At 45.8% G+C, this 27,646-nt stretch overlaps 1 protein-coding gene across 1 annotated transcript in view; it reads left to right on the top strand.

Moving 5' to 3' along the window:
* The window catches only part of LOC310765268 (uncharacterized protein), a 28,191-nt gene extending 707 nt beyond the window's left edge, over positions 1–27,484 (top strand). The window contains exons 2-16 of the mRNA XM_083620043.1: positions 1,900–1,975; positions 2,925–2,989; positions 4,510–4,591; positions 4,729–4,829; positions 5,145–5,240; positions 5,332–5,442; positions 6,279–6,368; positions 9,311–9,385; positions 20,239–20,314; positions 22,521–22,585; positions 22,835–22,916; positions 23,016–23,116; positions 24,649–24,744; positions 24,822–24,932; positions 27,206–27,484. Coding sequence (XP_083476169.1) covers positions 1,900–1,975; positions 2,925–2,989; positions 4,510–4,591; positions 4,729–4,829; positions 5,145–5,240; positions 5,332–5,442; positions 6,279–6,368; positions 9,311–9,385; positions 20,239–20,314; positions 22,521–22,585; positions 22,835–22,916; positions 23,016–23,116; positions 24,649–24,744; positions 24,822–24,932; positions 27,206–27,301 — 1,323 coding nt within the window. The 3' untranslated portion in view covers positions 27,302–27,484. The remainder of the gene's footprint in view (positions 1–1,899; positions 1,976–2,924; positions 2,990–4,509; positions 4,592–4,728; positions 4,830–5,144; positions 5,241–5,331; positions 5,443–6,278; positions 6,369–9,310; positions 9,386–20,238; positions 20,315–22,520; positions 22,586–22,834; positions 22,917–23,015; positions 23,117–24,648; positions 24,745–24,821; positions 24,933–27,205) is intronic.
* Positions 27,485–27,646: the final 162 nt, after the last annotated feature.

Genomic DNA, 27,646 nt, shown 5'->3' with positions numbered 1-27,646 from the left:
TAATTTATGGACCTAATAGGTATCCAAAGCCATTTGCACATAACAAATAGGAGCTTACACAACACAAAACACTGTTGCTGTATGTAGGTTTTATTTTATTTGTTTTTTATCTTATATTTTGGAAATGAACATCCAGTTTTTTGGGGGGGGGCCAAGAGAGTGGGGCCCTAAGCTATAGCTTGTTTAGCTTATAGGTAAATCCGGCACTGAGTTATTCTTATTTATTGTATGTAAGCTGCTTTGGGATTCATTTGGGTGAAAAGCATCATAGAAATACAATCAATCAATCAAACGTCCGGCGCTCCAGCATCTATTTAGCACGCTGAAGATCAATCGCCGCCGTCTCCAGACACCTGTGGGAGAGTCCCGGTCTGAAAGCCCGGAGAGTCGCTGCCAGCCCGTGTAGACAGCATCAGGCCCCACGCGGGGATGGCGTGACTCAGCGCCAGACCTCGAGTTCCCTGAAATTCCGGCTTTGGCGCGGGGGCGACGGGATTGCATCGTCAGCGCGTTTCCTGTGGCCGCGATTTCCCCCTTGATTTTCACGGGGAAGCTCGGAGATACGCCCCGACGGGCAAGCTGAGCAGCCAATCCCGGCGCCGAGCCGCTTCCCTCCCCTCTTACCTCTTCAATCCGGTGCCAAAAAGGGTTGGATAACAGTTGGGTGACGGTGTCATCAGCGAGAGTGAAAAGCAGTGATGGTGGTGCAGGAGGAGAAGGAGCCAGTTCCATCTTGCCAAAAATTCAGCCGCCTCCCTCCGGCAGACCCGCGTCTCTGGAGTCCTAGGGAGGCAGGCTGGCCACGTCTTTTTTTCCTTTCCTTTTCTTCCTGCGCTCTGTGCAGGTGCAAAAAAGCACATTCCAGCCCCATCCTGCTCCCCGGCCCCAGATCTTTGTTCAAGGTACCAGTTTGTCCCTGCGCGGAGAGCTCCTGGAAAGGCACTTAGCATCCTAGAAAGATAGAATTGTAGAGTTGGAGGGGACCACGAGGGGTCATCTAGTCCAACCCCCTGCAAAGCAGGAATCTTTTGCCGAGCGTGGGGCTCGAACCCCAACCTTGATATTAAGAGGCTCATGCTCTCCCGACTGAGCTATCCCAGCTACCCCAAGGACCTTCTGGAACAGAGTTCCTTTTCTGTAATGGTGCCTTGAATGTGGAATGCTTTCTGCATGGCAATGACATGGCAATATTTTTCAGTGCCACATTCAGCTCTTCCTTTTTGCCCAGCGTAGGTGGTGCCAGGGTGGCAGTGGGGGGAAGGCAGGTGCCTCCCATAAGGAGCTTTTCCCCCACCACCACTTGACCCCCATTTCTCCTGTCATTAAAATATGCTGTATTTTTCTCTTTTTCTGGAGCAGTCGCTGTCATGCCCAGGCATTTGGGGCAATATTTTTGTTGGAGCTGCCTTCGTTCTCTGTTTCTACCTTTCCCTCTTGTTCTCTTTCTTTGTTTGTTTTGTATTCTATTCATATGTTGCAGGAACAGATTTATTCACACTTTTATACACTATGCTGGAATCTTCTTGATGAAAGGTGGCTAAGAAATATTTAAAATTAAGAAACAAATGAGAAATGAAAGCTTTTGATCTTGCTCCTATGCTTGAAAAGGAGTGGGGAGCACCCAAGCCAAGAGGGTAGGCTCCTTCCTGTCACAATAAACCATGGTTTTATGTGATGTCTGATCACAGCCGCTGACATGCAACAGGGTTTTCAGTAATGCGAGGAGGCTATTGAATAGTAACCTTGTTAGCATGTGCTATCTTCATCCGTGAAGTATCAGCAGACATGTCAGTATCCTTTGCCTTGGGCCATTGCTAGTCTGGAGCAGATGTAATTGTCTGCTTTTTCCACCACTGGTGATTATTCTGCCACTAAATATTTGTCTCTTCCTTTTTGCAGCTTGCCCATGCAATCCGACTCCTTCTGGAATACACAGGGACCGCATTTGAGGATAAACAATATGCACCTGGAGATGGTAAGGAGCTGTCCCTTTGCAGCCAATAGTGAATCCCATCAGCAGTTAGGATTATTGCCAGTTGCCTTATTTTATTTTATTATTTTATTTTATTTTATTTTATTTGCTTAGTGTCTTTGAATTATCTAGCTGTGGGAATGGTAGAGAGCAGAGAAAACAACATCCAAGAACACTTAAAAATAGATGGATAGATAGATAGATAGATGATAGATAGATAGATAGATAGTAACTTGCACCTTTTATTTGACTTTCACAAAAGAGTAGGATTAAATCCTGGTGCAGCTGCTGACTCTGATCTTCAGGGGTGGACTGAAGGTAGACAGCAGCTTGCGAGTTCTGGAGGCCACTCCTTGCTGGGATTCCTGCAAAGATAGCTGGGCTAGGAGGACCTTGATCTGAGCCAGAAAGACCTTTATGTTCTCAAGTAACCATGCACTCTCAAGATCACTTATGGCAGGCTTCCTCAACCTCGGCCCTCCAGATGTTTTGAGACAACAATTCCCATCATCCCTGACGACTGGTCCTGCTAGCTAGGGATCATGGGAGTTGTAGGCCAAAAAACATATGGAGAGCCGAGGTTGAGGAAGCCTGACTTAAGGGTTTCTGAGTATGCCTTCTGGCTTTTAAACATGCAAAACTTCCTGGCGAACCTCAAGGATTCAAGGGTTGTATGTGTGTTTAATGCAGACCACATGAAATGTTTTAGTGATGCGACTTGGAATGCAACAGATGATCTCTTGCTGTTGTATGCAGTATGGGTTGTATATTGGACAGTGGCCAATTCAGCCCTGTGTTTTTACAGCTAGAATGACCTTCCCCAACCTGGCACTGGCTGTTTTGGACTATGGCTCCCAGCATGAGATTACTAGGATCCTTAGGAATGGAGCCAAAAACACAAGAGAATCTGGCTATGAAGGAGAAAACTTACTTTTCATACCTGTATTTACAGCTCCTGATTTTGATGCAAGTCAGTGGCTTAATGCGAAGGAGACGCTGGGCTTGGACTTCCCAAATGTATGTAGCAACTGTGGAAACAACCAGCAACATGTTGTTGTGCATTGATGGGGATGGTAGGGTCATTCTCCTGCTGCTCCCTTTTGAAATGAGTGAGAGCTATCAGGGGTCGCAGCTCAGTGGAAAATGATGATGGTGTGTGAGCAGAATCTAAAGCAGTGGATTGGGTGGAGGTTGAGATCTGCAGTGCATTCCTGGCTTCTTGCTGGAGCAAAGGAAGCCAGAGGCCAGAGGGCCTTTCAAGTGTGCCTGGGGGAGAAGCCAGGCCCTGTAAATTCTGCAACCAAATTCTCACGCACAGTTCTCTAGTTTATGAGGGCTATGTTCTGTTCTGAGCAACTTTCCAAGGGCCACATGCCAGTGCTGGGCAGGGCCACAGGCAAAACTGGGTGGAGCAATGCAAATTTTACCGTTATGCCTTAGGCTAGTTTCTGCACATATTCTCTCAACCATCTCTGTGTCCAGGGCAGGATTAACCATTAAGCAAAATAAGCATGTGCTTAGGGCATCAAGTAGGGCACCACAGAAATTTTCCATTGCCAGATTTTCAACATTAGTGGTCAGAAATTGCTCAGTTGAGTGTTCGTTTTCTCAGTTGAAGATTATCAAAAATCCCAGCAGAACAACTATGCAAGAAGACAGGCTGGATGCCTTATCTCTACCAAGTATAGAAGCAGATGTGTTATGCAAGATTAGTTATGAGGATCTGATCAAAGACTTTGCAATTAGAAAAAGTAGGAGAAAAATTTTCAGATATAAATAAAGTGGAAGTGTAAAAAATAAACATTATTTTCCATCTTACTGTTGGTTTTGTTTTATTTTGAAAAATATAATTTTATTTTATGGTTTATTATTGTTATATTTTGAATTAGATATATATGTAGGCACCAAAATCTTTTAAGTGCTTAGGGCCTCTAAAGATCTTATTCTAGCCCTGTCTCTATTCGCCATTCAACGAAACAAGAAGCACACACCTTAAACACCATACATTTAATGTGCAAGACTTTCCCCAAAGATTCTGTGGGACTTGGGAGAACTTGAGAAAGACTGGAAGCTGCTGAGTGTCAAAAAAAAAAAAGAAGGTGCAGTGTTAAAAGAAGAGGCTAGACCAGAAAGGAAAACGACATCCCTTATGTGCTCCTGCTGTTCCTTCCCTGATCTTTTCTCATAGAGACTGCCTCTGGATAGAGCTACTGGAGCACAGGGCTTGCTTCATCCCATCTTTCAAGTGATTACAGGATTTAAATTTTGTTTTTTTACCACTGGGATACCCTGTGCAAAATTACCACGTCCATCCTTGGACAGCCCTAAGTAATTATACTACACCTAGGATACGAAAACTATCACCCAGCAGTGTGAAATGGCTTCTCTTGAAGCCATTTCAGCTTAGAAAGCCTTTTGGTTGATGCTGTTTCTCCTAAGTAAATGGGAAGTTGTCCATCAAGGATGAGAAGGAAATGAAGTTTTATGGGCAGCTTCATCTGCACTGGCACCATTAACCTTTCCTATCCTTTCCTTAGCTCCCTTATCTATTCGATGGTGAGACGAAGATCACACAAAGCAACGCCATCATGAGATACATTGCACGCAAGCACAAGATGTGTGAGTCTTTTTGGCACTAGTGTTTCTTTGGATGCCAGCTTAAAATCAATCAATTAATTAAGTGACTGATAATATTCTAGCCAAATAGTTGGTTGGTGGGTACTCTCTTACCTTCTGTGTATGTTGCATTTCTACAGGTGGTGAGAGTGAAGAAGAAATGGTCAGAATAGATATGCTTGAAAACCACATTATGGATCTGAGAATGGCCTTTGCCAAAGTTTGCTACAGTCCAGATTTTGTGAGTTTTGTGGTTTGCATCCCCCCTTCCCAAATTGGAACTGATCAGGAATCTAGCAGATGTTGAGAATTATTTGGGGATCAGTATGGTGTGTGAGCGGGTCAAAAGATAGCACTTACGTAAGGCTGAACAAATAAATCTTTCTGCTCCTGTGGGACTGGGAGGGGAACAAAAAAGTCTGTAAAGTTACAACCAATAAGCAGGCATGAGAGAGAAAGGAAGTCTATAACTGGGGAGTCAGCAGTTCAAGGTTTCACAAGAGTTGAGCTGGAAATCAATCTGTGTACCTAATAATTCAAGAACTTCTGGTTGCAGGAGAAGCTGAAGCCCGAGTATCTGGAGCAGATACCTGGAAAACTGAAGCTGCTCTCCCAGTTTTTGGGGGACAAGAAGTGGTTTGCAGGAAAGAAGGTACATGTGCTATGTATAATTCTATAGAAACAAAGATGTCTCTCTAGTTCTAGGGCTCAATTTACAATGTATTCCACTTGTAATTTTCTAGATCACCTATGTAGACTTTCTTGCATATGACATATTGGATCAGCACTGGATGTTTGAGCCAAAGTACTTTGATCAGTTCCCAAATCTGAAGGATTTCCTTGGCCGCTTTGAGGTGAGATTTACTGTATGCACTGATCTGCCTGTTGTCTTTGTCCATGGAGTTTTCTTGGCAGGGATACTGGAGTGGCATGCCAGTTCCTGCTCCAGGTGGATCACGTTTGGTCAAAACTCTCCACTATGACCTGTCCATCTTGGGTGGCCCTGCACGGCATAGCTCATAGCTTCTCTGAGTTGTTCAAGCCCCTTCGCCACTGCAAAGTGCCTGGCATGCTCTGGTCCATGGGGTCACGAAGAGTCAGACATGACTAAACGACCAAACAACAACAACAACATGCACTGATCTGCAGTAGGAATTGTTCTTATATTGATAGCAAAGGAACTGCAATTCCTCGAGTTGCACTTTGTCTCCCACAGCAACAATCCCGAGTGGTGCGGCAATCATTGCTTCTTCCCAGGCAACTCTGTGAACTCTGTAATACAGCTCTGTGATTGGAAACTCTCAGCACACTTAAGGGACTACAGCTCCCAGAATTCTTTGGGGGGAATTCCATGACTCTTTAAAGGGGTATCATAGCACTTAAAATGTACATTGTGCATGTGGCCTTAGTCTTGGTGCTGCCTTTGTGGAATTCAAGCAGGGAGTAGCATGGGGACAAAACCAGAATTAGTTAGCTGCGTTAGCTGCCAGGGGGTGGGGGCAGCCTGGTCAACCCCTAGGTACACCCCTACAGGCAAGCAAAAGGCATTATCAGAGTTCAAGCGCACATTTCAGCCAGGCGAAAACATTTCTGAAGCATTGTGGATCCTAAACAGCTATTTTCAGTTTTTCTCGAGACTCAGGTTTAGACTCTTGCTATGTGTTGCTGTTTAATGACTATTCCCTTGCAGGCTTTGGAGAAAATTTCTGCCTACATGAAATCTGACCGTTTCATGAAGGCTCCCATCTTTTGGAGACTCGCCAAGTGGAGCTATGAAAAAGTGTAGAGGAGACTGTGAACCTTAAAGCCTCTGCAGATGGGTGTTAGCATCAGTGATGGCCCCTGAGTGAATCACCATCCCTTCATGCTTTTAAACATGTATGTTATGCTGTGACCCTTAATCCAGACTGTCATTAATAAAACCTATTGGATACTGAACAGATTGTGCTGGCTTCTTAATTTTTCTGCCCTGCAGCCACAAAAAAATTTTCCATTTGTGTTATGTACTTTTCAATTCCCATGCTTCAAAGTTGGGTTTAAAATGCTGCCAGCAAACCAAACTGGTGGCTACTTGTTTATCAAAAGAGCTTATTCCAAGAGCTCACAGGGCACAAAACAACCTGAATGGGGGTGGGGGGGAGGAGGAGGAGGAGGGGGAGAAGAAGAAGAAGAAGAAGAAGAAGAAGAAGAAGAAGAAGAAGAAGAAGGTGTCCTCTACAACATTGCCCAGTGCACTGTGCCAATAAATACCTACCAACCAAATACACTGGCAGGAAGCATTATAGTCTAATGCAGCAGGTTCTCTTTGCCCAATTTGTAAGTGCTAGCATGCCAGTGCTTCCACTTAAGGCTTTTCTACGTGAGCCATCTGTAGTATGTTTTTTTTAAATTAGTAATTTCCTTAATATTTCACCAGTCAAATTTTCAATAAAGATATTCAGTAGAAGACATGGGGCAAAACAGTGTGTGTACGCATTGTTGGAATAGGCAACAGCCTTTAATACAGTACAGTGGTATCTTGGGATGTGAACGGGATCCGTTCCGGAGCCCCGTTCGCATCCTGAATAGAACGTAAGATGCGACGGTGCGTCTGTGCGTGCACGGATCGCGTTTTGCCGCTTCCGCGCATGCGTGTGATGTCATTTTGAGCGTCTGCGCATGCACGAGCGGCAAAACCCAGAAGTAACACGCTCTGTTACTTCTGGGTTGCCACGGAGCGCCACCTGAAATCGCTCAACCTGAAGCACATTCAACCCGAGGTATGACTGTATTGAGGAGAAAAAGCCCCTTAGGGGATAATTTGCTGTGCCACTTTTTAATAATAATTCAGTAAGACTGAACTCTGTCCGAAGTCCTATCTTCTGATAACTGGCTTCAGCCTGTAGCATCTGGCTGCTCTCCAGCTGAACCCTTCTGGGAGCTGTCTGTACCAACCTGGACAGTAGTCTTGAGCCCGCTTACTATTGAGAAAGTCCCCTTTAACTCTGTGGGGTTCACTACTACTACTAATAATATATTATTTGTACCCCGCCCATCTGGCTGGGTTTCCCCAGCCACTCTGGGCAGCTTCCACAGAGACCAAAAATACACTAAAATGTCACACATTAAAAACTTCCCTGAACAGGGCTGCCTTCAGATGTCTTCTGAATGTCAGGCAGTTGTTTATCGCTTTGACATCTGATGGGAGGGCATTCCACAGGGCGGGCGCCACTACCGAGAAGGCCCTCTGCCTGGTTCCCTGTAGCTTTGCTTCTCACAATAAGGGAACCGCCAGAAGGCCCTTGGTGCTGGACCTCAGCATCTGGGCAGAACGATGGGGGTGGAGATGCTCCTTCAGGTATACTGGGCCGAGGCCGTTTAGGGCTTTAAAGGTCAACACCAACACTTGGAATTGTGCTCGGAAACGTACTGGGAGCCAATGTAGGTCTTTCAAGACCGGTGTTATGTGGTCACCAGTCTAGCTGCCGCATTCTGGATTAGTTGTAGTTTCTGGGTCACCTTCAAAGGTAGCCCCACGTAGAGCACATTGCAGTAGTCCAAGCAGGAGATAACTAGAGCATGCACCACTCTGGCGAGACAGTCCGCGGGCAGGTAGGGTCTCAGCCTGCGTACCAGGTGGAGTTGGTAGACAGCTGCCCTGGATACAGAATTGACCTGCGCCTCCATGGACAGCTGTGAGTCCTAAATGACTCCCAGGCTGCGCACCTGGTCCTTCAGGGGCACATTTACCCCATTCAGGACCAGGGAGTCCTCCACACCAGCCCGCCCCCTGTCCCCCCAAAACAGTACTTCTGTCTTGTCAGGATTCAACCTCAATCCATTAGCCGCCATCCATCCTCCAACTGCCTCCAGGCACCCACACAGGGCCTTCACCGCCTTCACTGGTTCTGATTTGAAAGAGAGGTAGAGCTGGGTATCATCTGCATATTGATGGACACCCAGTCCAAAGCCCCTGATGATCTCTCCCAGCGGCTTCATATAGATGTTGAAAAGCATGGGGGAGAGGACAGAACCCTGAGGCACCCCACAAGTGAGAGCCCAGGGGTCTGAACACTCATCCCCCCCCACCACTTTCTGAACATGGCCCAGGAGGAAGGAGCGAAACCACTGCATAACAGTGCCCCCAGTGATGAGACATGTACAGGTCTGAGCAGTTAAGAAACTTCCCAAAGTCTCACCCACGCATCTCATTTGATCTTTTAAAAATAAATAAATAAATAAATAAATAAATAAATAAATAAATTTCACCCCGCCTCCCAACAAGTCATATTGGAACTTTATTAAATAAATATTTACAGGCCACACTTTCATTTAAAAAAAAAATAACATGGTGGTGAACGACATAAAAATATCACAGTACAATATCATGGGTTTAAAATCAAAGCACTCTTCCCAGTCTGAGTTGAGAGCAAATTTTGAAGCACTCTTCAAAATTTGTTCTATTGGCTGGGGTGGGGTGGGGGGAAGAGCTGTTCTCTGGAGCAGGTTTAATATGAGTTTGCGGGCTTATGTGCAATAATAAAGCCACTTTTAAGATTATGCGTATTTGCAGGTTTTATAAACTGTAATAAAAGCCACCCCCAAACCATTGCTTCCATGTCTGCCGCCTCATTAAAAATAACACTAAATAAAGGGCTCCGGCCCTTTAAAAGGCTGAACTCGACGCCGCCGCTGCTCCCTCCCTCCCTCCTCCGAGGTGACTGCTGGCAGTGAGGCTGCGAGAAAGAGAACTCGACGGGAGAGGAGAGGACAGCGGACAGCATGACGATGATTTTGGGCTACTGGGACATCCGAGGGGTGAGTTCCTTGCGCGGAAAGGGAGGGAGAGCCGAAAAGGCGCCCCGCCCCGTCCCGTCCGCCTGCTGAGTCTGGGGGTTCCTGCCTCGCTTTGCAGAGCCTTCCGAGGCGCTCGCTGTTCCCACCGGGGGAGTCGCGCCTGCGGGTGCCCCTTTCGCAAATCGGCGCCGTCCAGGGGCCGCGGGCCCAGAGCCAGCCGATGTTTAAGCCCTGGCTGGAGAAACCTGGGCCATTGTGTGCCCTCGAGGACGAGTGGTTTCTAAGGCGAGGAGGAAGAAGTCCCTCGGGGACCTTTCCTGGAAGGAGCCCGGGTCCCTGATGGTCGCGCTGAGGAAGCGCGCTGCCGTCGAGGCGCTTTGCTGGAGATCCCCAGCGGATCCCTCGGGGCAGCGGCTGGGGAAAGGCAGACGGAGTACGCAGGGATGCTCCAGGTGTCTGCTTCTAACTACAGTGGTACCTCAGGTTACATACGCTTCAGGTTACATACGCTTCAGGTTACACACTCTGCTAACCTAGAAATAGTGCTTCAGGTTAAGAACTTTGCTTCAGGATAAGAACAGAATTCGGGCTCTGGCGGCGCAGCGGCAGCAGGAGGCCACATTAGCTAAAGTGGTGCTTCAGGTTAAGAACAGTTTCAGGTTAAGAACGGACCTCCGGAATGAATCAAGTACTTAACCCGTGGTACCACTGTATATGGGAGATGACGGAGGGGCTCTACCCATTTGTAGAGCACAGAGCCCCCTTCCTTTGTTCGCCTTACACCTCACTCAGTGCCGGATTTACATATAAGCTAAACAAGCTATAGCTTAGGACCCCACTCTCTTGCCCCTCCCCCCATAAAACTGGATGTCCATTTCCAAAATGGGGGCCCCCCAAAAATGTAAAGGGGACAAAATCAGGATGTACATTTCCAAAATATAAGATAAAAAACAAATAAAATAAAGCCTACATACAGTAACAGTGTTTTATGTTGTGTAGGCTCCTGTGATGCAGGTAATGGGCTCTGCCTGCTAGCCTGCTCCCTAAAATATCACTGGTTTGTTCATTTCTGTATATAGGATGCCTACATTCTGCATGCTACTAACATGAGTTTGACCAAACTGCGGGAGGCAGTGGAAGACAGGAGTGCCTGGCGTGCTCTGGTCCATGGGGTCACGAAGAGTCGGACACGACTAAATGATTAAACAACAACACATTCTGCATGGACTGGTTGCATGGCAACCTGTGCAAATGGCTTTAGATACCTATTAGGTCCATAAATTACCATATAGCATATATTCAGCACAAAAAAGCGACAATTTGTTGTTGACAAAGGACAGCTGGACATATAAAGGGCCCCATTACCTTCAGTAGCTAGGGGCTCATCAAACCTAAATCCGGTCCTGACCTTGCCAGGAGACAAATAACCAGCACAAGGCCACAGTTTTTAAGCCTTGGGTGACAAGCTGCAGTTAATCAAAACAAGAAAAGAAAGCTTTTGATCTTGTTCCTATGCTTGAAAAAGTACACCCAGCCCCCAAACCTTGACAGTAGGCTCATTTCTGTCACCAAAAACCGTGGTTTCCTGTCATGTCTGATCACAGCCACTGACATGAAACAGGGGGTTCAGTAATGCCAGGGTGCTATTGGACAGGAACCTTCAGTTGTAAGCATCTGCTATCTTCATCTGTGAAATTTCAGAAGGATGCCAATATCCTTTGCCTTGGGCCATTGCTAGTCTGGAGCAGATGTAGTTTGCTGGCTTTTCTACCAGTGGTGATTATTCTTCCACTATTCTTCCTGCAGCTCGCTGGTGCGATCCGACTCCTTCTGGAATACACAGGGACCCCATATGAGGACAAGCAGTATGCGTTTGGAGATGGTAAGGAGCTGACTCCAGAGGCGTTTCTAGCTGCATTATCAAAGTCTAGGGACAAACAAGCAGGAAGCTATAGCTACCTTCTTCCTGCCCTGCGTGTGACCTTCCCAGAGCCATTTGGCTGGTCACTGCTGGAAGCAAAATGACATTTGGTTTCCTGTCTTGGTAAGGCAGTTTTGCAGTCCCATTGATTAAACATTAGATGTGTCTAAGCTTTGTAGCTGTTAATTGACACAGATGTTCACTGTTGCTTCTAAGGTATAAGTATTTTAAACATGGGAATTGCCTGTCTTAAAGGCATGGGTGAACTGTTACTTAAAATGTTCCTTTCCCCTGTTGATTGCTTGATGTCAGAGACATGGCGGGCAAAGGGGGATCTGCAGAGGGGGAGGAAGAGGCAGAGGAAATGAGAAACTTGATTCTATCACACAACAAAAGTGAGATAAGCCTTCTCTGGAAGGCTGCCTGTAAAGTTTCCCAGCAGCACAGAGATGAAGGAGCAGGACGCAGGTGGTAGGAGGCAATTGGATTCAGCTCCAGAGGAGAATTGGCTGCACCTGCATTTCCAAGAAGTAGGAGGCGGAGCAAGCGATTAGAACAAAGCAAGGCCAGCAGGAAGCGGGGGCAGGTCTGGCTTATATCTGGCCTTGGGAAGGATTGCTGGAAGCCTGTTCTTGCTGATAAACCTCAACTAGTAAAACTGCCAGTGTTTTGTGTCTTTGTGTGAGAGAAGGGCTAACCTGACACCTAAATACAGTGGACCCTCCGAATACAAATTAAATTCGTTCCGGGGGTCCGTCTGCAACCCAAAAAGTCCATAGGCAGAGGCGCCGCTTCTGTGCACGCAGCAAAATCTGGAAGTATACACTTCTGGGTTTGCCGGGTTCGTAACCCGAAACTTACGTGCCCAGAGTGGTACTTAACTAGAGGTTCCACTGTATGTGTTTTAGGGGTGGGGAGCTGAATCCAGCCTGTGGGTCAGGTTCAGACATTCTCTCAAAGGCCACTTCCACAATCATCTGATGACCCCATGCTGGCAGGTGAAGACTTTTCCTTTGCCCACACAGGGTAGCCAATCCCAACAGGGCTTGGTGTCAGTGCTAATCAGCTAATTGGGGCTTACAGAAAGCCTTCCTCGCTAAGGAACCACACTTAGGAGCACACTTCAAAGTCCCAATTGTTTCTTTACAGCCGCATACTTACCTGCCCAACACCTAGTGTCACATAGGATGCCAAGTGTAGGGCAAGTGTGATTGGAAGAAATGGCTTCATGGGCCAATTTGGGACCTTTGCTGGGCCTAATCTGGCTTGTGGGGCAGATGTTAACCACCACAGATGTATGTGGAAGAGCGATGGTAATTGGCTTTTTAAAAAGAAGTCGCCAAAACAAGTTTTTGTTATGGCTGGACATTCTGATGTGCTGCTTGTGTGAAATCTGGAGTTCTTACATCAGATTGCTCAGCTATGATGTTTCTTCTAAAACACACTTTCCACCTGAAGCAGTAACAAGAGGGGGAATAGTTCTTTAATGCCATTGTGGCTCCCCCCTCCAAAACAGAGGATTGTGGGGAAGGGCTGAAAGTGCCCTCATATCCTGTTCCACCTCCTGCCGCCTTGATACAGAGAACCTCTTTGAACCTTTGCTACTTATCACTGACCTTGCTCATAGTACAGAAACCATGTGCTTATCTCTTGACCAACAATGAATCCCTTCAGCAGTTAGGATTATTGTCAGTTGCTTTGGTTTTTTGCTCAGTGTCTTTGAATTATCTAGCTGTGGGAATTGTGGAAAGCAGAGAAAAAATATATCCAAGAACATTTGGAAATAGATGGAGCTTTTTTAAAGAAGTACGGTAACTTGTGCTTTTTATGTGACTTTCAAGAAAGAGTAGGATTAAATCCCAGCCCAGCTGCTGCCTCTGATCCTCAGTGGTGGACCAAAGGTTAGACAGCAGCCTGCAAGTTCTGCTGGCCACTTAGTGTAAGCCTCCTGCTCAATCTGGTCAGACCTTCATCTGGCCAAAAAGGTGGTTACAATGCACACTGAAGATCACTTAACAATGGCTTAGTGTTTCTGAGTATGCCTTCTGGCTTTCATACATGCCAAATGTCTTGGTGGACCTCAATGATTTTAAGGTTTGTGTGTGTGTTTTATGTAGGCCATGTAAAATGTTTAGTGATGGGACTTGAAGTGGAACAGACAATCTCTTGTTGTGTCTACTTCTAGATGCAATTGCCGCTTTAAAAGTATGGGTTGTACTTTGGGCAGTGGCCAATATGTTTTGCAACTAGAATGACCTTCCCCAATCTGGCACTCTGGTTGTGTTGGACTATGGCTCCCAGTATGAGATTGCTAGGATTCATGCCTGATAACCCCCTTAGGAATGGAGCCAAAAACATAAGAGAAGCTGGAAATGAAGGGGAAAATAAGCCTGACTGGTATAGAAGTGAAAACAGACTTACCATGGACTTACTTTTCATACATGTATTTGCAGCTCCTGCTTTTGACACAAGTCAATGGACTAATGTGAAGGAGACGCTGGGCTTGGACTTCCCAAATGTATGTAGCAACTGTGGAAAAAACCAGCAACATGTCATTGTGCATTGATGGGGATGGTGGGGTCATTCTCCTGCTGCTCCCTCTTTGAGATGAGTGAGAGCAATCAGGCCAGAGTCCTGGGCTCTTTCTCATCTGGCTCTGCTGCACTGCTGCTTCAAGTACAGGTCGCAGCTCAGTGGAAAATGACGACGGTTTGTGAGCAGAATCTAAAGCAGTGGATTGGCTGGAGGTTGAGATCTGCAGTGTATTCCTGGCTTCTTGCTGGAGCAAAGGCTGCCAGGAAGCCAGAGGCCAGGGCCTTTCAAGTGTGCCTGGGGGGAGAAGCCAGGCCCTGTAAATTCTGCAACTAAACTCTCACACACAACTCTCAAGTGCAGTGTTTCCCAACTGGTGGTGGCAAATTCTGTGCAAAATTGCCACGTCAATCCTTGAGTAGCCCTAAATAATTACAGTATACTAGAGCTGTGATGCAAAAACTAACACCCAACAGTGTGTTTTCTCCTGAAGCCATTTCAGTTTAGACATCCTTTCTGCTGGCATTGTTCATCCTATGTAAATGGGAAGTTGTCCAGCAAGGATGATGGGGCGATGAAATGTTCTGGGTCTTCTGCACTGGCACCATTAACTTTTTCTATCCTTTCCTTAGCTCCCTTATCTAATTGATGGTGAGATGAAGATCACACAAAGCAACGCCATCATAAGATACATTGCACGCAAGCACAAGATATGTGAGTCTTTTTGGCACTAGTGTTTCTTTGGATGCCAGCTTAAAATTAACCAGTTAACTGATTGATAATATTCTTGTCAAATGGTTGGTTAGAGGTACGCTCTTACCTTCTGTGTATGTTGCGTTTCTACAGGGGGTGAGAGTGAAGAAGAAATCATCAGGATGGATATGCTTGAAAACCAGCTCATGGATGTCAGAATGACCTTTGCAAGACTTTGCTACAGTCCAGATTTTGTGAGTCTGGTGGTTTGAATCCTCCTTCCAAGTTGGCAATCCAGCCAATGACGAGAATGATTTGGGGATCAATATGGAGTGAGTGGGTCAAAAAATAGCACTTATGTAAGTCTTAACAAATACTTTCTGCTCTTCGAGGGCTAGCAGAGGAACAAAAGATCTTTAGAGTTAGAGAGAGAAAGAGAGTCCTATAACTCGGGAGTCAGTAGTTCAAGGTTTCACAAGAGTTGAGCTGGAAATGAATCTGTGTATGTAATAATTCAAGAACTTCTGGTTGCAGGAAAAAGTGAAGCCTGAGTACCTGGAGCAGTTACCCGGGGAACTGAAGCTGCTCTCCCAGTTTTTGGGGGACAAGAAGTGGTTTACAGGAAAGAAGGTACAAGGGCTATGCCTAATTCCATAGAAACAAAGATGTCTCTCTAGTTTTATGGATCCATCTAAAATGTCTTCCTCTTTTGATTTCCTAGATCACCTATGTAGATTTCCTTGCATATGATGTATTGGAACGGCTCTGGATGTTTGAGCCGAAGTACTTTGATGAGTTCCCAAATCTGAAGGATTTCCTTGACCGCTTTGAGGTGAGATTTACTCTGTTGTATGCATGGATCTCCAGTAGGAATTGTTCTTTTATCCATAGCAGAAGAAATGTGATCCACCAACCAACTGAATATTGGCAGTTTCCCTTAATCTGTCCCTTTCTTTATACATCCTTATTCACAACCAGTCCACAGGGTAGGACTAAATGTCAGCCTCCTCCTCAGACCACACTCACTCTATGTGTTTAAAGTGCCATGATAGCACTTTAAAGAGTCATGGCTTCTTCCAAAGAATCCTGGGAGCTGTTTTTTGTTAAGGGTGCTTCCTGCAAGTTACTCCCTGGCTCTAAGAGCAACTGTCCACATTGGTTTAGCAATCAGTTCCCCTTCCCAGGTAACTCTGGGATTTCTGAACCGTATCTCTGTGAGCAGAAACTCTCAGCACACTTAATGGACTACCACTCCCAGAATTCTTTGGGCGATGCCATAACTCTTTAAAGGGATATCATAGCACTTTGGATGTACAGTGTGAATGTGGCCTTAGTCTCAGTGCTGCCTTTGTGGAATTCAGCAGGGAGAATAATGGTTACAAAACCAGAATTGGTTGACCGGGATCCCTCAGGATCCATTCCAAGTTTATGATTCTATGACTTCTATGGCTCTGCTTGCCATTGGCTCTGGATCTACCTAATGTTGGTCTCCTTTCATCCTTTCTTAGCTGTTCCACTTGGTGCCAGCCTCCACAGATTTACACATGTGACCCCCTCCCTTATGGATATTAAATACTCTTTTTAAGGGGGGGTAGAGACACTGTGTATATGCCATCACATAGGAGTTGTGCATTCTAACACTAGGGGTGGGTGTGTTTCTGCAGGGTTTTTCTGCAGAAAGGTGCTTCCGCTACCTCACCCCCTTCACACATCTACACACACAAGCTGTGTAGATGCCATACATGCTATGAGAGACTGGCAAAATTGCACAACAACAAAAATCTGCTTCTCCAGATAATGAGAAAGTATTTGCTGGGCTGTGTGTGTGGCAGAATCCACACAGAAACTCTGTCGTGTTTTTCAAGCTATCTGCTGTTGCTGTATACCAGGCGTAGGGATCCTTTTTCAGCCAAGGCCCACATTCTGTTCTGCAAAAGCTTCTGGAGGCCACTGTCAGTGGTGAGGCAAAAGCAGCTGAGCAATTGCTGTAAATTTTATTTTCTTACCATAGGCTCATTTCTACATGTGCTCTGACACTCAACTCTATCCTCCATCTAAGGAAATGAGAGGCATTCTCAGAGTTCAGGGACACATTATAGCCAGGCAAAAACACACAAGAAGAGTGCAAGCATGTCCTGAGTGGAAAGCATTTTGGGTCCTAGACAACTGTTTTCAGGTTTCCTCCAGAGTTGGGTTTAGACTCTTGCTTATGTGTGATGCTGTTGCTGTTTAATGACTCTCTCTTGCAGGCTTTGGAGAAGATTTCTGCCTACATGAAATCTGGCCGTTACCTGAAGACTCCCATCTTCTTGAAAAATGCCAAGTGGGGCGATAAGAAATAGAAGAGGAGAATGTGGACCTTAAAGCTTCTGTAGATGAGTGTTGGCATCAGGGATGGCCTCTGAATGATTCACTATCCCTTCGTGCCTTTAAACATGTATGTTATGTTGTGTTAATGTTGTCATTGTGACTCTTAATTAATGTTGTCATTGTGATAAAAAAAAGGATACTGAAACAATTGTCCTGGCTTCTTATTCCAAGAGCTCACAGGGCACAAAACAACCTGACTGTGGGAGAGGGAGGAGGAGGAGGAGGAGGAGGAGGAGGAGGAATTGTCGTCCCTTGCAACATTGCCCAGTGCAACTGATGCCCTTGTGCCAATGTCTGTCAGCCAGATACACTGGCAGGACACATGGTGGTATAAAGCCACAGGTTTCGTTTGTATGATTGGGAAGTGCTAGCCTGCCTTTCCTCCCAATTAAGGCCTTTCTACATGATCCATAAAAGCATGCCCAAGTATCTCAGAATACTTAGAATTAGCCAAATTGACAGACATAAGACAAAAACCAAAAAGTGAAGTAAAAAAAAAGAATGGGAGTGCCTAAATGAATACCTCAAAAGTCAAGGTTTGAGGGCAGAAATCTGGCTGAGTCTGGAGTAACCTTGTGATTCCAGGATATGAAAGGATATGAAAGAAGGATTTATATCTAGATGTTAGGATAGAGACGATAAAGAAAACAGGAAAACAGGAAGACAAAATGAGAGATAGAGGAGGTGCTGTGGGATTGGTGGAAGTCAATGTCTTGATGTTGTTGTTTTAGTGTTTATAATATTAACTTGTTATATATGGATTTGGGTTTTTTGCTTTTTTGTTGTTGTTTTTTAGTTTTCGAATGTTGATTTTTATGTGTTGTGTATTGTTATTTTTTGATATCTTTCATGTTGTTGTTGTTGTGTGGAAAACACTAATAAAATTTATTTAAAAAATAATAATAATAAAAAAGCCTGCCTAAGTAGGTTGTTTTTTAGTTCTTTCCATAATCTTTCAACAGTTAACTTTTCAATAAAGGTGTGTGGTAGAAGAGATGAGACACTGCAGTGTGTGTGTGTGTGTGTGTGTGTGTGTGTGTGTGAATTGTTGGAATAGACAGTAGCTTTCAATTAATAATCAAATAATTTATACCCTGCACATCTGGTGGGGTTTCCCCAGCCACTCTGGGCAGCTCCCAACAGAATATTAAAAACACGATAAAAGATCAAACACTAAAAACTTCCCTAAACAGGGCTGCTTTCAGATGTCTTCTAAAAGTCAGATTCTTGTTTATTTCTTTGACATCTGATGAAATGGCGTTCCACAAGGTGGGCGCCACTACCAAGAAGGCCCTCTGTCTAATACGGTATTGCAGGGAAAAAAGCCACTTGAGGGGTTAATTCCCTGAGGCACTTTTTCAGACTTGTAAGAATGTTCAAAGTCCTCTCTCCAAAACCTGACTCCGGCCTGCAGCGTCTGGCTGCTCTCCAGCTTCTCTCCCCCAGGAGATGCCTGTATCAACTTGGACTGTAGTCTTGTGCCCAATTAAGTCATAAGTAAGTGGGCATTAGGCTGCAGCCGAAGTTGTTACTGGGGATTGAACTCAGTGGGATTTACATCTCAGCAGACATGGACAGGGCTGAGTGGTTAAGAAATTTCCAAAAGCTTCACGAATGCTTCACACTTGAGCGTGTTTTGTTTTGTTTTTAAACGCCCTTTCCTCGCAACAGAAAGATCACATTGCAACTTTATTAAATAAAGTTTCACAAAACTTAACATGAAAAGTATAAGAAGGTGGTGTAGGACGTAAAAAAACACGACGCCACAATAACATCGGGTTAGAAGAAAGCAAAACACTTTCCCAACCCCTTGTCCTTTTTCGGCGCTAATTGGGACTGACCGCAATGGGAAAGTGCTGTTCTCCGGGGCAGGTTTAATGTGAAATCAAGCCAGTTTTAGGATTATGTGTATTTGCAGTTTTCATAAACTCTGTAATAAAAAGCCGTTCCCCAAACGTTGCTTCCACGCCCCGCCCACCTAATTAAAAATAAGATTAATCGGCTCTGGCCCTTTAAAGAGCTGAACTCGACGCGCCTCGGCGGCTGATTCTTGAGTCCCTCCTCCAAGGTGGCTGCTGGCAGTGAGGCTGAGAGAAAGAAAGCTCGACAGGCAACATGACGATGATTTTAGGCTACTGGGACATCCGAGGGGTGAGTTCCTTGTGCAAAAAGTGAGAAAGAGGTCTCCCCCCTCTGCCTGCTGAGCCTGCTCTGCAGAGCCTTCCCAGGCTCTCGGTGCTCCCGCAGGAGGGGGGGGGGGAAGTCGCGCCCATGGGTCGCCCCTGCGTAAGTCGGCGCCGTCCAGGGGCGCCCGACCAGTCGCTGCTTACGCCCTCTCAACCCCGGGGGGCCTTTGGGTGCGCTCTTGGTCCCGTGGCTTCTAAGGCGAGGAGGGAGAAGTTCCCCAGAGGAGCTCGAGCCACCGTCCCGCCCCCACCAGCCCCCGGGCCTTGGGAAGCTGCGCTGCCGTCGAGGAGCTGCCCTGGAGGCCCCCAGCTGATCTCCCGGGCCAGCGGCCGGGGCAAGGCGGACGGAGCTCGACGGAGGCCTTTTGTCTGGCTGCTCCACGTGTCTGCTGCTCCCTGCAAAAGGCCAGCAGGTCCTGCGAGACGGTTTGAGGTGCACCCCCCCCACGGGCCTTCGCCTCGCCTCGTTTTTCGCGCGAGCGGAGCTCGACGGGGCGCCCGCGGCGGAGGCTCGTTGGATGAGCGGTTCCCACCTGCCGAGCTCTGCTTCGTCCACGCCTACCTTGCCTGCGTGTTTTGCTGTTAGGACTCTACCGCCCTGTGCACGTGGAAGGTGGGGGGCTAGCGATGGCGATTAGCCACCATGGTTGCGCTCTGCCTCCACAGCTGGAGGGAGGAATGCTGCTGAATAACAGTTGCAGAAAATCACGAGTGGGCGGGTGGGTGGGGTGGAGAGGGCCCTGGGGCTCACATCCCGCTTGCGGGTTTCCCAAAGGCATCTAGGGGTCCACTAGTACAAATTACATTCATTTCCCTTCTGACACAGCCTCTCCGTTCTCACTCGGGGTCAAACTCTCAGTTCACCCCCAAATGCCTCACCAGGAGAAGAGTTCCTGGAAGCAGCGGACTTCAAGTCTCCCTCTAGACTTGCTTTTTATGGTTAGGCCTAAGGCGGATGGTACTTGCTGGGGTGCCCACAGCTGTGTCCCCTTCAGCTGCATTCCCCATTCCTATTTCCAGGTATAACAGGTTTGTTGAGTTTTCCAGGGGGGCCAGGGGGTGAGGCGTGCACTTCCCGCACAGCTCTTTCTTCACCCTCTGCCCTCTCGTCCTCCATCTTAGATGCTGACTGCTGCTGCGATACCTTTTTATTCTTCTTTCCTTTTTTCCAGCTTGCCCACAGCATCCGCTTGCTACTAGCGTACACAGACACCCCCTTTGAAGATAAGTTTTACAGCTGTGGAGAAGGTGTGTATTGCTAAGCTTAGAACGTACCAAGCTCCTCTTAGTCAGAGTACTAAACACTTTTTAAAAGTTGCTGCTTTATTAATAGTTTCCTGGTGGGGCAGAGGCAGTTTGCCTTTGGGCATTCTGAACAAGAGTTGGTAGGGAAAGTGTTTCGCTTGTGCTTATGTCAGCCAGTTATTTGAAATGCCCAAAGTTGCATTTTTGCAACTACGTTAAACTTCAGTACTACAATCTGAAGGTATGTCAAGTTGCTGGAAGGCTCTCTGTGTGTGTGTGTTGATGAAGGGCTTGTAACATTCATGCAACTGTTGAAGGGAAAGATAATATTTAATATATCAGTTTGCTTATTGTTATGTAATTGTTACATAATGTTTATATATGTCGCATTACACACCACCATATATTTCTAAATGGCTACCAGATGTTGTTTGGAGGAATATTGCTAGAACTGTGTGTGTGGTGACTCTGTTCAAGAGTAAAAAAGGGGCAGAATTAATCTAACTAAATCTTGGCTCTCCCACACCCAAGTGTGGATATGTAAGTTTGGTTTCTGCAGTCTGTACTTGCCCTAATAAGCAACAGAAAACTAAATGATTCAAATTCCCACTTATTGCCACAACATTTGAATCACCTTGGTGTGTAGAATGGAGGCGCATACCATGAATGCAAAGGTGTATTAGAGGCTGCTGTTACCAAACCGTCACAATGAGCTTTTCAGGGTGATTGTGAAAGTAGGTTTTATCTTGAGTGCTATATTGCTAGTTCACTCTGGCTTAATCCCTTGCATTTGTGTGTGTTTGCACATGAGAGAGTGACAGAGAGCATAGGGAGAGCATAACTGCAGGGACAGTACCTCTTAAGTGGCTTTTTCTCTGCAAGCTTCTCTTAATTTAAGGATGGCTGAATGTTCCAACAGTAGTTTTGCACAGTATGGGAGTATGCAACCACCAAGGACATATTTAGAAATGATTTCGGTACCCCAAATCTTTTGGGTACATGCCCTCTTTGTGTTTGTTTCAGAATTAAGATGCGCTCATGCACTAGAGTGCAGTCTATGCACCACTCAGTTGGTCCACATTTCCTGCTTGTCTTAGTGGATGGTGATGGGGGATATTTTGGTTTTGCACAGCTGGTGGGAAGTGGACAATGGAAAAAAAGGGCAATGGCCCTTTCCAGAGTCACTTCTTGAATCTGCTTGATTTCCTACAAAGAAGCTGAGGATGTGGCCAGATGCCACTGCCTCCAAGTTTAGAGTTTGCCCTCTGTTGTAACACAGTTAACAGCTGGTTCAAAATGTGCCAGCCGGGTAACTGACTTACTTGAGTTCTGTTTAAAACTCATATAACCCCTTTTTAAGCCAGCAGCAGCAGCCAGTTTGTTTCCAGGTCCAGTTCAAAGTGCTCAAATTAGTGTTTAAAACCTGGAATGACTTAGGCCACATTCCTTGTGTTAATTGGGAATGTTCAAGGAGGAGGAGGGAGAAGTTTTCCTAACTGTAAAATACTAGACATTTGAGTGCTGGGAGATGGAGATCTTATAGCAGAAGCACCATCTTGAGGCAGATGTCTGCATTTGAAAACGTGTAACAGCAAGAACTGATTGTGCTTATAAACCCTGGTTGTCCAGAAAAGCCTTGAGCACAATGGAGGCTTTGTCTTATAATCCACATAGCTCAGAACTTGCTGTTTTCCTCTTAACTGCATCTTCATTTTGCAAAGCGATTTCTTGAAATCTTCAGAATGTCCCCATGGTTTCTTAGGATCTAGAAAGAAAATATAAAACCAAGCCAGAGAACTGCTCCATGTAACTTTCAGAGAGACTCCTCTGAATGGATCCTAGCAAGATGGACAAGTAAAGTGTGGGAAAGCAATTCAGAAGGCTTGCCTGAACTTGTGCCCTTGACTTGAACAGGGCTTGCTATAACTCAGCAAGGCCCAGATCTATCAGCCTCTGTAGAAAAATATCCCTCAGAATGCTCTCACCAAGCTAACTCAGAATTAAATCTTGCTGAATTGTCATTGGACTTTGTCCTAAGCACCTTCCTTGGGATTGCAACCTTAGCCACAAATTCACGGTGTGTGTGTGTGTGTGTGTGCACATGCGTGCATGGCATTTCTTAAACGTTGATTCCCTTCCCTGTGTGAAGGAGAGTGACTGAGCAAATTTTATGTGCAGGAAGTGAAAATGCTCTCTCTCTCTCTTCCAGCCCCCGACTATGACAAGAGCCAATGGTTCAATGAGAAGGAGAAGCTGGGCCTGGACTTCCCTAATGTAGGTCACTGTCTTTTTCTATCATATGACAGGTGGGAAGAGGAATGTGCCTGGGTTATCCAGAAGTTCCGGAGATTTGGTGGAGGAATGTGCCTTTCTTCCTTGTGGTACTCCTCTGTGGGGCCTTGGGTTGGGAAACAATGGTTGAGGAATGAGTGTGAGTAGAGTGAATGGGGGCGATTAATGGTGGAAGCACAAAGTTTCGAGCTGATTTGTCTTTAAGCTGATCATTCTTTGCTTACTTTCCAGCTTCCTTACCTAATTGATGGCAAGACCAAGCTAACGCAGAGTAATGCCATTCTCCGGTACATTGCGCGCAAACATAAGCTCTGTGAGTAAAATGGAGTTCTTTGGGGGACCTGGGCTGGCTGATTGGCATCGGCTTCTTTCTGTCTGTCTGGGATTTCTCATTGTCATGTGTTGTCTCCAGGTGGAGAAACAGAGGAGGAGATGGTCAGAGTGGATATGCTGGAGAATCAGGTGATGGATTTCCGCATGAGCCTCGTGATGGTCGTGTACAACCCTGATTTTGTGAGTTCACCTGCCTCTGTTGTTCACAGCTGCTGTTGCATTGTGGGGATTTTCATAGGACAGGGGTTGTCACCTCAGTGCCTGCAGATGCCCTAGGCCTAGTGCTTGCAAAAGCTCTCACTGGTTCTGCCCCAGACTCTGAGTTTCTAGGGGGGGGAAATGTAAGTCTCTAGCCCTACTAGATGGGGCAAAATGTGCAGGTACTTTCTAAGCAATTTCTGTGAAATTAATATACCACTCTTCATCTGAAGATCTTAGGGAGATGCACAAGATAAAAATGCAGGATAAAAGCACAAAAACAAAACAATAACTCCCCTCCCACAAACACATTTAAAAGGCTGTAGAATATTAGCCAAAGGCCTGGTTGAAGAGGAACATTTTCACCTGCTGCCTAAAAATATATAATGAAGGTGCCAGGCAAGCCTCTCTGGGGAGAGCATTCCACAAATGGGAAGCCACTGCAGAAAAAGCCCATTCTTGCAGTGTTACCCTCTGGACCTCTCAAGGAGGCACAAGAAGAAGGGCCTCAGATGATGACCAGGTTCTGGGTCGGTTTATATGGGGAGAGGCAGTCCTTCAGGTATTGCGGTCCTGAGAGTGAGTGTGGTGCGATGTGATGACCTTGTATATTTTTCTGGTGCTGGGTAGTGCTCCTTGTTGTTATTAGACAGCCTCAGTGTATCTCCCTGTGTAAAATTAATATTGTGTGATCCCACAATTGGGACTGGCAGGAGATAGCTCATTTCCATTGAAAGCTTAAGCTTGTTGCGGGTGGCTGCCTCTATTTTTGTGTTATGCCATTCCCCCATTGCAGCCATTTTGTGACTGGTATCCCCAGCACTCTCTCAAAATTCAAAATGTGCCCACTGTTCCAAAAAGGTGATTGGCCCCTGTTATAGGCTGTCTCCAAAAGGAGAGTGAGTCACACTGTATAGAGTGAGCAATGTTTCTTTCACCAAATGCATGAAAGTGACAGAAGTATGTGACTCTTCCAAGATCTCAAACTGTTTTTGGACTACAACTCCCATGTTGCCTAGCTAACAGGACCCCAGTGATCAGGGATGATGGCAATTGTAGTCTCCAACAGCTGGAGACCCAAGTTTGGGAAACACTGGTCTAGATCATATTTCTAGAAACCTTGCTAGAGATGGGACGTGTGTGCTTGTGCGTGCATTTGTGTGGGATTCACACTTCACAAGCATTTTCTGCAGGAAACACCAAGGTATACAAAGCAACAGTGTTTGCTGCGTAAATGTGAATCTGCTCACAGAACAGCGTGTTTAAATTTCTCTTGTTGGTGTTATGGCGATTGATTGTTTGGCTTGAGGAAAGTGAAAAAAATCTCCATAAGGCAGCCCTTCTAGGTCATGCCTAATAACTTTTTGTTTTCCTGACAAAGATTCCATCTTGCCTTGCTCTCTGATAATTCTTGCACTGACAGCATCAAATTCATAGGTTGTTGGCTGGAGGGGAGTTATGCTGAACTTTAGCTGAGAACATGGATCCAATCTTCTCCCTTGCTTGTTTTGCAGGAGAAACTAAAACCTGGGTACTTGGAGCAACTGCCAGGAAAGCTGAAACTGTTCTCAAAGTTCCTAGGGGACAGAAAGTGGTTTGCTGGGGACAAGGTATGTGCATGTCCACCTAGAGGCATCTGAAGGCAGGCTTGCTCCCTTTGGTGTCTCACTTTTGAGTCTCTTTCCAGATCACCTTTGTTGACTTCCTCATGTATGATGTCCTCGACCAAAACCGCATGTTTGAACCCAAGTGCCTTGATCAGTTCAAGAACCTTCAGGATTTTGTCTCCCGTTTTGAGGTTAGTGTTGTCTTCCCAAAACGTGCTTGCTTGCAGGTCTTTGCCTGCATCTTGTGACTTGGCTCATTAGCTTCTGGCAAGAAGCCACAAACTGATTGACTACAAAGTTCCAAACTGGCTAGAGCAACTGTCCAAGTTGGCACAAACAGGAATTTGCAAGAAACATTTGTCTGTTTCCTTTTTTGCTCATAAAGGCCAGGGTTCTGAATCGTGCTTTGCTTCAGAGGGATATGGTGGCAATTTCCCATTCATCCATCATTTCATATGTTCCTAGATGTGACTGGTAGCAAGGCAGTGGGTGCTAGCAATTAATTGGCTCTGCTGAAAGGTCTTGATTGGCTATGAGAGAGAGGGAGGTTTTGTTTGTGTTCTTGCCCATCCCGTGTGATGTTGCAGATACAGTGGGGCTCCTTCCTTCATGAAGTGATGGATTGCTCCAGAAGCCTCCTGGAGTGTCTTATTTTGTACCAGATGGCTTATCCCAGAGATAGATGCTTCCTGGTCAAATTGATTGTGAATGGAGTTCCTCAGCACTGGCACAGGAACACAGCTGGGTCATGTTGAGCTCAGTAGGTGAATACTTTGGCTGCTGTTGTTTTACACATGTAGCTTTTGAAATGCACAGGGGGTCGTTTCTCAGTGTTTTTGTACATAGCGGTTTGTGGTTGTACACACCTTTGCACCTTAGCATTGTGTCAAGGGGCAGCTGCTATCGGTGTTGTCTGTCCACACGGTTGGGCCTGTCTTCAAACTACTGTGCAATGTATTTCTCTATTCTCCTCCCCTCAACTAGAAAAGACAAATATATTCTGCTTCCTATTTTGCTGATCTTCTTTAGAGATGAGATAAACACACTGAAGGAGAATGGCATGCACCTACAGTATCAGTAGACCAGCCCCAGCAGATGACCTGAGAAAGAGCTCTCTGTGTACACATGTACACACGTAGAATGTGCTTGAGAAGTGCATTCTCAGCACAAAGCTGGTTATAACCATCCCAGCAGAATGTGCATTGGATTGTCAAACAATGTAGGACAGGGACAACATGGGGATTATATTGTGTGTAATTATTATTATTATTATTATTAGTAGTAGTAGTATTTATTCATTATACCCCGCCCATCTGGCTGGGTTTCCCCAGCCACTCTGGGTGGCTCACAGCACATATCAGAACATACTAAAACATTAAAAACTTTCCTAAACAAGGCTGCCTTCTGATGTCTTCAAAAAGTCAGATAGTTGTTTATTTCCTTGACATCTGAAGGGAGGGTGTTCCACCGGGAGAGCGCCATCTGCCTGGTTCCCAGTAACTTCGCTGCTTGCAGGGATGTAACTGCCAGAAGGCCATCAGAGCTGGATCTCGGTGTCCAGGCTGAATGATACCTGAAGGAGTGGGGCTCTTTCAGGTATACTGGAACAAGGCCATTTAGGGCTTTAAAGGTCAGCACCAACACTTTGAATTGTGCTCAGAAACGTACTGGGAGCCAATGTAGGCCTTTCATGACTGGTGTTACGTGGTCTTGGCGGCTACTCCCAGTCACCAGTCTAGGTGCCACATTCTGGATTAGTTGTAGTTTCTGGGTCACCTTCAAAGGTAGCCCCACATAGAGTGCGTTGCAGTAGTCCAAGCGGGAGATAACCAAAGCATGCACCACTGTGGCAAGACAGTCCATGGGCAGATAGGATCTCAGCTGGTGTACCAAATGGAGCTAGTAGACAGCTGCCCTGGACAGCTATGAGTCCAAAATGACAGTGTCCCCCAAAGATGCCTACATTCAGCATTAAATGCACATTAAACACACATTACCACACAGGGTGTACACACTTAAAATATGTTGTTAAAGACCATGCTGCCATGAGTCATGTAATTTTTGCATATGGTGGCTGAATGTGAGTACAACTGGGAACTAAGGTAAGCCAACCAACCATGAAGAATTGTGTGGTAGCCAATGCTATTCCTACCCAGACTAGACCCACTGAAGTTAGTGCGCATGACTGACGTGGGCTTATTAAATTCAGTGGGTCGTCTCTGAGTTAGAACTAGCATAGGATACAACCTGTGGCCTTCATTTATCACCTACCATTATAGAAAAGTTGAGCAAACGAACATTTTTTTTTTTTAAAAAATGCAGACTTGCCATTTTGGCATGAGCAAAACCAGTGCCAGTTGAGAGCAGTGTCAGTTTTCCTAAGGCTTCTTCAACTTTTGTCTTACTGAGGTGGATTCTTTCACCCACATCCTTTCTTAAAAACATTCTTTTTCTGCACCTCCAGGCCCTAGAGAAGATTGCTGCCTACATGAAATCCAGCCGCTTTATGAAGACTCCTATTAATAACAAGATGGCTAAATGGTGTAACAAGAAAGAGTAGATGAAGAATAAAAATTTCCTTGCTGCTGCTAGACAAGAAGACTTCTTTTTGCCTTGAGTAGAGCTGATTGGATTGACTAAAGGCTGCCCCCTCCTGAATGTAGTACTCTTTCTATAGAATAGTTGGAAACTATTCTGTATTTTTAAAGCTGTAGTAGCCAATAAAGAATGATATTGTTGTTCTGTTGAATGTGCCATCATGTCTTTATTGGCCATTAATGTGTTGCTTTTATCTTGCTGTTCCGAGTGGTTGTATGAACATGTCTTGCCCATCTGTGGAAGAAGAGGGTTGACATTTCTGTTGGTCTCCTGCTAATTTGAGGTCTAGTGGCATTCTTTATATTCC

The sequence above is a fragment of the Podarcis filfolensis genome, assembly GCF_964270895.1.
Source record: "Podarcis filfolensis genome assembly, chromosome: 6".
In the NCBI taxonomy this organism is placed as follows: Eukaryota; Metazoa; Chordata; class Lepidosauria; order Squamata; family Lacertidae; genus Podarcis; species Podarcis filfolensis.
This window is presented reverse-complemented; position numbering and strand designations above follow the sequence as displayed.